Raw genomic sequence first — 9,493 nt, 5'->3', positions numbered from 1 at the left:
AAACCAAGCTTGGAGACCAGCTAAAACCAGCTTATGCTCGTCTTAGCTGGATTTTTCAGTAGAGATTAGATACCATAAATATTACTATATCACAAGGCAGTATCATCTAATCATTTTCCATTTACTAGCTTACGCATCATTTTACATTTACGCACCTTAATGCTTCACAAGGTTTTCATGTCCCCTCTCCTACCTGTCCTGCAGTGCTTCATCCTGCTACTTACCAAGGATCCTGCCCGGAGTCGTCTGCTGTCTAGCTACCCTTACCACAGAATAACTCATCACAATGCCAACTGCGATTGAGAGCACGCGTTCTACGGTTGTCATGGATTCTTAATATGAGGTCATAAAAGGGAAATCCCCTTTAGAGAAGCCTTGCACGCTTGGTTGATAATGAGGCGTTGGTCTAAACCGGTTAAATGTTTTTTTTTTTTTTTGGTAAATTAATTAACTTTTATTAAACAATGAGGTGTAAAAAATAGACTGTAATATGGGTTAAAGTGTTGTTCTTTAATGTAAACAAATCCACGTGGCTACATGTCATGTTATTTGTCCTAACCATTTGTTTTAATTAAAGTGTTTCAAGTAAAAAAGCCTGCAAGCTTAGCATAAAAACGCAACGGTGAAGTACGCAGATAAAGAGACAATTTTCTTTGAATGCAAGTCAATGAATAAACCGCCTTTGTGAGAATAAAAGCTTATTTTGATAAATGCGGAACAGAGTTTTCTGGGACCCCAGTTTTAAAAACTCCAAGATAAGTGCTCTGCATTATTTTGTCAAGCCTCCTCAAAGTCTATTTAATTTTAATAACTTTTTCAGGGTCGGACACTACTGTAAGGTATACATATCATTTGAAGGGAGCATGCTTCAGATTTACTTAAGTTTGTTGACAGCCACATTAAAAAGTTTCTAAAAAGAAGCAAAGCCATAAACATTTTACCAATGTGCATTACTTTCTCACTTTTTGCATATAAAATACATATTAGAAAAGAAAAAAGCTGAACAGTTTATTCCAGGATATATATGACACACATATAGTGAAAAACTTAGAACAACAGAAATTACACTACTATACGAAATGGTTTAACTTGATAAAAGTGGCTCATCATTACTCAAAAAGCATCCCATAAAGTAGACACAAGCGCAATAAAAAAGCAACATATTGTGAATGAACAAGTGTTTATTCATGTTGATTACACTGTTATTTTTTGACAGTAAGACATTTTCATTTCATGTGATATGAATAAGTTGTCAGGAGAGGATTTGGGGTTGAATGTTTTAAACTACATGTTCCAAACTTGACTTCCTGACCATAGTAAAGGCTAGGACTGCAGTACTTTGTGTTTACTTAGACCATTTCTAAATGTTCTACAAACTTAGAACTAAAGTTTTAAAAAGGCGCAACAAAAAGGACACTGAAAGATAAACCAAAAAAACAAAACAAAAAAATTCACAATTTCATTTTTCTGACCATGAGACAATGTCTTCAAATTTTAAAAAACAAAAACACAATTAAAAAGCATACTTACCCTTATAGGCTAACAGACACTTACCTGACAAACACTGACATTTCAAGTTGGCCTTTTTATTTATAAATGATCATCTGTCAGTGTTTGTCAGCTCAGTGTAAATTAGCCTTAATATACAATTAGATGTTACACCTCAGAGCTCCCTATACCATTAATATGCTGAATTTGCTGATATTAGGAAATAAAGCCAACATGTTGTAGGCTGTGTCCACATTACAGAAGAAAATAAAATCTGGTGAGTATCTTTGACTGGACATTAATTTTTAGTTACTTAACAGGACAGTCTGTACATTGTCCGACTTTAAAACTACTTCGGCTTTATAATCTGACTTATTTCCTAGCAACTACGATTATGTCCAGAATGAGATATGTGCCATTTATACAGTCATACACTTAAATGTTTATCTATAAACTGACACTACAGTTTTCACTTTGAGGGATTTGGCTATGAGTTCAAAGGCAGTAAAGGTTTTATGAACAGGTGCTTTCTTGATGAAAATCACTGATGGGATTTCAAACAGTTGGGTAGTCGCAACAGCACAAAAGAAGTGAGTTGAAAAAACAACATGCAGTTTTAGAAAGATTTGTTTCTTTTGTTAATCATTTCTGTTTTGAGCTTGAGCCAGATTGGGATGATCCACTTGAACCTCTGCGCCTACAAAGAGACAAAAAGAGACAAAGAGAAAAAGACCATGACAAATTAAATTAATTGATATATAAGGACATAAATAAACATGAATAAAGATGAACAAAGCACAATTTTGAAAGTAATTGTCTTGGCACACTATTATCAGTTTTTGAGAGCCCACTGTATAATGCAGAAGGACGCCTGGTACCCAGGACACCATTTTGTTTACACCACAGAAACCCAAACCTTTCAGACGAGTGTGATCGAGAACGTCTTTTTTTGCGGCCACCAGAGGAGGACCTGGAGCGACTCCTCTTCTGGCCTCTCTCGGGTGATGACGAAGGCGAGCGAGACTTCTTCTTTGGGGAAACAGAGCCCTTTCCCGATCTGGAACTGGATCTTTTGATGGGGAAAAGGTAAGCATTCACATGAGGTGAACAATGTAATACCTTACACATACTGCTATAACAACACTACCACATGAGCTGAATGGGAGGAAAATAATGTATCCATCCCTTTAAGTAAACACTACAAGTTGACTGAACTTTTCAAATAATAGAGCTGAAAGTGTCAGGGGCTTAGTAAAGCATGACTCTAATTGCCTGTTAGATGTCAAAACGTTACCAGATAAATTAGATCTTTGTGACATTGAATCATCAAGTTAAAAAAAGTCATAAAAATTGTAAAAAAAAATTCTAAGAGATAAAACTTCATCTTTATGCTAAACTGCACTCTAGGCACCTTCATCTTTTGCATTAGTCATAAGTATTATATAGTGATCAAAAGATGACTTTTGTTCAGACTCAGAAGGACAAAGAGTTCACTATAACCACTGGCAGCTCATACACACACGCACTCCCTCTCCTGGAGAGTGCATGTGACCTCATTCACCTGGAGTTGGACCTGGAACGCGATCGAGATCTGGAACTTGATGAGCTCCTGGATCGGGATCTGCAAAAAACCGACATCAACAAAAACAGAACACCACAAATTTCCAATTTTTCTATAAAAATGACAAAACCTCTGATGACAAGATAACAGTCACATTTCTATCAATTTACAGCATTCAAGGCAATGTTATTTTTTGTTGCAAAGTCAATTTTAAATATTGTCAGACAAACACCAAATATTCCATAAACATCTTTTAGAGTTACTAATAAGCAGGCCCAAGTGGAAACTGCAGAATAGATTTAATTATTTAGATCGAATACATTTGCTAAATTGAGCTGACAGCACTACGCTTGGACATCAATTAATTTCAACTTTCTTGACTAGTAAGGAGTTGCAATAAATTATAAAAATAAAGTTGAAATAATGTAAGCTAATTCAACTTAATTTTTACAACTTACAGTATATAGCAACTTCACACTAGTCAAGAAAGTTGAATTGTAAATTCAAGTTGATTAAAGGTGCAGTGTGTGAATTTTAGCGGTATCTAGTGGTCAGGTTGCGAATGGCAACAGACGTCTCAGTCCACTGCTCAACTCTCGCTTTTGAAACGGATAGAGAAGCTACAGTAGCCACCACCGGACAAACATGTCATCGTCGGAGACAACTTAGTAAAAAAGTTTGTCCATTAAGGGCTTTTGTAGAAACATGGTGGCACAAAATGGCGACTCCCATGTAAGGGGACCCTCAGTGTATGTAGATAAAAAGGTCTCATTCTTAGGTAATAAACACATAACGGTTCATTATGAAAGGTCTTTATACACCACTGATAATATAGTTTTGTATATTATTTTGCATTTCTGTCAACAGATGCTTCTAAAAATTACACACTGCACCTTTAAACTTAAAAATTTAAGTGCAATAAGGTGTACTAAATTTTATATGTGCAGATTCTGCGAGCCTGCTTAGTAGTATATTCCAGTTATTTTGTGTAAGCATTTTAAAGAAAAAGTACTTTTTACACCATCATGTCAGAATTAAACAATATTTGAAAAAAGATAAAAATATTACAACGTACCAAAAAGTATAACAAAAATAAATTAAAACACTAAAAACAGATTAATGTGATAAGAATAAAGATTTGAGCTGATACTGACATTTTGCCTGGAGTTACCCTTGACCTGTACCCTTTTACCTGGACCTAGACTGGGAGCTTGAACTGGACGAGCGAGAGGATGAGCGTGAAGAGCCCGATCCTTTCTCTTTCTTCTCTTCATCGACATCCAAATCATACTTAGACAAATCTCCATCTTCATCATCATCGTCATCATCATCATCATCATCCTAACAGAATCAAAAAATGTTAGCCATGATAGTAAGTTTATGTCTGTTCATATGTAGAAAGCTTAATATTCTGTTAACAGCAAATTATAAAATATATAAAAAAACGGTCCATGCTTTCATTCTGCAAATGATAAAGTTAATGTGCATTGGATAAGATAGAAGTTGCATGCAGATGGGATTAAATGCAGACTGGTATAAGAATACTTTTCTACTTGTATGCAGAAAGTCTAATATTGCAGGTAAAAAACAACCTATGCATTAGCACAGTGCTAAGAGACATAAGAAAGAGCTGTTATTTTATTTGTGATATCTTGGCATCGTGCACATAGATGGCATTGCTTAACAGATCGCATTTACCACATGTTGGTTAATGCAGAAATATAAAATCTGGAAAAATATCTTACATCAAGTTTGTATTTCGAAAGATCTCCATCTTCGTCGTCTTCTTCCTCTTCATCATCATCATCTGCAACTTTGGCAATGGCAACGGCAACCTTTTTTGTGGGTTCCTCTTTCTTATCAGTATCCTTTTTGGTTTTCCCACGAAACTTTTTTTTAATGCGTCCAAACTGTAACAATGATAAAAAATCGTGCTAATCTGTCTCATTTCTCACTGAAACAAATAAATACGTCTGATCTTTAAGGGTGTACTCACATTATCCAAACCAAACCGCGCTCGGGAGCGTTTGACCGCCAAAGCCTGGTTCGTTTGACAAGTGTGATCACTCTGTACCGCGCCCAGGGCGCAGATTGGTTAATCGCGCCCCGGCCGGGTTGCAGAGGTGGGCTTGAGCGCGGTTCATTTGGGCTTTTGAATTGCGCCTGAGCGCGATTCAAAAGGTGAAGACGTCAGTTGCGCGACCACTCACCTTCATCTGCCTCCGTAAAAACCTTTTGATGCGCACAGCAGGGTTACTTGAATGTCCGAGCTGCACACGTGACAGATCAACTAAGCAATATGATGGCATGTGAGAGGGCTGTCTGCACCAAACAACTCCGAATAAAACACACAGACTTATCATTACCGTGGCTTCCAGTGTTAAGAGAGCGTTTTACTTCCTGCTTTTTTCAAAACAATCGCATCCTAATGACAAAAGCGCCCAGGCTCGGATCAATAAAAGTACAGTGTGAGTGCGTGCATCTCAGGGAGTAGGGAGGGGTAACAATCGCGCTGGGGCATGGTTTGGTTTGGATAATGTGAGTGCGCCCTAAGTTAACACGCAGGCAACACATCATAAAACACTGACCTCATCGTACTCGCCATCAGACTCCTCCCGCTCAATGTATTCCAAGTTCTGTCTCTCGTTGAACCCTCCACCATATCCCGTTAAAAACATATTTCAAACATTACAACTGACTTAAATGTTATGAATCCTTGGTTAATGAACCAAAAACCATGTCTGGCCCTTTTAAATGTTGCCAAGGCAGTTAAAAAAACAAGCAACCACATAATAATGCTTTGGAATGGCGCACAACCATACCACTTAAACTATATATGCCTAAAGAATGTACTATGTCAACTTCCTTTACAGCAGTGACAAACATTTTTTCATGATTTGTTTCATATTTAAAATTTAAAAGTTAATCTTTAAATAATTTTTAAATAGACAAAAAATATGAAAATTAAATTCACATCCAAAATTAACTGAACATGCAACAACACACGCAAATATAGGATGCTGCTAAAATGCTAAAACATTATTAGTGCATGCATATTACTTCTATTAATAAGTATATAGTATCTTTAGTAGGTAGTAAGCTGTACACTAATATTCAGTTTCAAACCAAAACCAGATCATATCCCGTTCTTTCCTCCAGTTTGGCATATTTAGGGGTGTTACACATGTTGCATTCTGATCTTCTGGCCCAGTTTACATTGCCACATCTACAAAACCAAGCAATAGTGTACATTTTAATACCTTTGCTCCATACTGTCCATAATGTTAAGACTTTAAGAGCCTCTAAATATTTAACAAGATAAGTCTGGAATATATAAAACAAAAGTGAAATGTGTATGCCTAATTGTATCCAAATTAAAATGTGATACTAAATGTACTTCCTGCAATGTTGTAATGTGTTAAATTTAATTTAATAAAAAACTCATAATAACCATGAATATTGTTTAAGATCGCACATTAGCATACATACAGTAAGCATAAACAAGACAAGACAGATTTCACAATAAAACCCACGTTTTGCACTGCCAATCATTTGCACTAAAGAGACCCCTGCTTTTCTCAGCCAGGGTCTTTCCAATCTCTGTTCCCCCTGCTTTCATCATCTTCGCTTCAGTTGTCTTTTCTGTTAAATTAAAAAACAGAGTTTAGCCTTATGTTATAAGCATGACTTAAAATACAGCATTTAAACACAAAATGTTGGTGTAACGTTACCAGTCGTGCAATGAGAGTTAATATTTATAAACGCATTTGTTAAACACTTACCTCTTCCGCATCTATTACAACTCGTTCTTCTAGCAAAGTTGACATTTGCACATCTAAAAAAAAATATGGGTTAAACTACAAGTTAATATTTGCATGACATTAATGCACAAAAAGAGTCAGACAACTTAACTTACATCATTATCGTGCAATAGTGGAAAACGGTAAAGCAATGAATATTTATAAAACAACTTTACTTTATAAAAATATAACATTAATTGCCCAAAGGCCATGCATTTCCAATGATGACAATACAATAGCAGTTAACGTTAGCCCACAGCATTTGGTTGTAATCACTTAACCAAAGAATTATAAATCATAATCGTAACGTTTTTGATTATTTTACAAAATTTCACTAGATGGAAATAATTTCGCCAAAGATCTGGACAACAGATTTTTATTTAAAAGGTTATAACACTTTGAAATGTGCGTAGGCCTAGAAACATGTGCTAAAGCTAACAGATGGCTAGGCTAACAGTAGCGCGCGAGTTTTTGTCAGACAACATTCATATTCTCGCATGTTAAGTTATTTGAGTAGTATACAGATGTTTATATATAAACCATGCAGTCCCTTAAACAAAACAAATAACAATTTAAAGGCTCTTACTTCTTATCGGGACAAATCCAGTCACCGTCGCTAACGCGAAAACTCTTTCCAGACATCGTTTTTTCTACTGCCCCCGCCACGATTAAATATAAAAATAATCAACACGTTATGAAAATTGTTATGTATTTATAACGCCAAAATCACCTAGTCTGTACTAGAAACTAGGGCATTAAACAGCACTATTCAGTATGCAAAACCTTGTGGGTCAATAACACACTAGCTACCGTGAACACGTTGGTTGTATTTCAAAGCCTAGTGAGCTCCCTACATAGGCAGCAGTTTTGGCCATCATAGAAGCCTTCCTTGCGCGCATACGATGCTGTCTAGTAGGCAACTCACTAGATTTGAAATAAGGACCAAAACTTTACTTTTTTAACAGGGGATTGACGTGGACTAGCAGAAATTTAACACTCACTTCTGAAATTAATGTGTTTGTCTTAACCTTAATAAACTAGAACTCAACAACTATTTGACTTTAAAACTCCCCCCATTGTCCATAATAATATTTTAAGCCAGCCACTCACAATTTCTTTTTTTTTATTAACATTATACCAGTAACATTTGAAAACATAGTAGTATACAATGAATAAGAACAAACATTCTGTTACGAGGGATCTAGAATAAAAAATAGACATAAAATAATTAATAAATAAGTATTTTTTTCACTCACTCACAATTTCTATCCAAACAAATATTCTAGAGCAGTGGTCCCAAACTTTTTCAGCGTGCGGCCCCCCTTGTGTACGGTGCATTCCTTTGCGGCCCCCCAAAGAAAATTTGTGACAAAAAAATGTTCTAAAACATTAAATTATACAAAAATGTAGTGCTTTTGGTTAGTAGCCTTATTTTTTTTAGGTTTAATTACACAGAATTCATGATAAATTAATGTATTTCATAAAATGTCATAAAACTGGGGCCCCCCTGGCACCATCTCACGGCCCCCAGTTTGAAAACCACTGTTCTAGAGCTTGGCATAACTAGATGTGTGTATAGATTTATAAAATTATATGAATAAATAAAAATTATATGAATCTATAATAAATAAATACATAAATAATGTATAAATTAAAATAAATATAATATAAAATACAACATTTAATTTGATTAATAACTACAAAACTAACAAATATTAAGATTTTATAGTTGATCTTATTTGTATACTTTATTTTTTAATAGAGTAAAAGACCTATCTTCATATCTATGATTCATATTTTTTTACATCCCTGACAATGGACATTACTTTATTTTTTTAGTTTTAATATAATTTTCTAATTGACCTTTAATCAATAATAAAATTAAACAGTACAATATATATATATATATATATATATATATATATATATATATATATACAATATATATATATATATATATATATATATATATATATATATATATATATATATATATATATATATATATATATATATATATATAAACATTAAATAGATGTAATTAATTATTATAAAAGAAATTAATATTAATAAAATAAACTGACAGCCCTTTTAATACAGTAAATGCTATTATTAAGTGCGTCATTTCCCTTTTCTGTACTGTCAATTTTCCTCTTCCTTTTTTTGTTGTTGTTGTGCTAATGCATCCACTAGATGGCAGATAGTCTTCACTGTATAACAGACAGGAAAAATGGTTGTTAATTTGTCATAACCATGTTTGCACCATTACACATGCCTCACAGAAAAGAGTCCAACTTGCAACCTTTAAGTTATGTGCTGCATTTAAATACACAATCATATGTCTTCAGATCACTGATTCTTTTTTCAAACGCTATACTCATGAAGCGGCTCACACATGGTGCCAGCATTCTGTAGACCTTGGGTTCGGTTCGGCATGACGGAAGACACGTTGCTGGGCCAGATGGAGTTGAGACATCCCTCCCACTGTGAGTTCTCAGTCCTGCAGGGACTTAGATAGGACCCATCCTTGCTGGTGCCCACCATGCTAAGCCTGTCCTCCATTCTCTGCCAAACTCGCACTGTTTCAGAGGTCTCTCTCACAGCTGGTGCATTGCTTATGAGTCAGAGTGCCCACATTGTTTTA

General features: G+C 35.0%; 1 protein-coding gene across 3 annotated transcripts; it reads right to left on the bottom strand.

Moving 5' to 3' along the window:
* Window positions 1–1,163: 1,163 nt before the first annotated feature.
* Window positions 1,164–7,703, bottom strand: zranb2 (zinc finger, RAN-binding domain containing 2). 3 transcript variants are annotated; one of them, XM_073870304.1, is made up of 10 exons: window positions 7,436–7,699; window positions 6,832–6,884; window positions 6,583–6,691; window positions 6,198–6,275; window positions 5,638–5,719; window positions 4,795–4,959; window positions 4,242–4,390; window positions 3,050–3,109; window positions 2,405–2,557; window positions 1,164–2,185 (listed from the first exon to the last, which is right to left on the bottom strand). In XM_073870304.1, the coding sequence occupies exons 1-10, from the start codon at window positions 7,489–7,491 to the stop codon at window positions 2,131–2,133; spliced, it is 960 nt and encodes a 319-aa protein (XP_073726405.1). In that variant the 5' UTR covers window positions 7,492–7,699; the 3' UTR covers window positions 1,164–2,130. The 3 variants fall into 3 exon arrangements, with proteins under 3 accessions (XP_073726405.1, XP_073726403.1, XP_073726404.1); XM_073870302.1 differs by having other exon boundaries at window positions 1,164–2,557; window positions 7,436–7,703; XM_073870303.1 differs by having other exon boundaries at window positions 1,164–2,557; window positions 4,798–4,959; window positions 7,436–7,701.
* Window positions 7,704–9,493: the final 1,790 nt, after the last annotated feature.

The sequence above is a fragment of the Misgurnus anguillicaudatus genome, chromosome 8, assembly GCF_027580225.2.
Source record: "Misgurnus anguillicaudatus chromosome 8, ASM2758022v2, whole genome shotgun sequence".
NCBI classification, from domain to species: Eukaryota; Metazoa; Chordata; class Actinopteri; order Cypriniformes; family Cobitidae; genus Misgurnus; species Misgurnus anguillicaudatus.
This window is presented reverse-complemented; position numbering and strand designations above follow the sequence as displayed.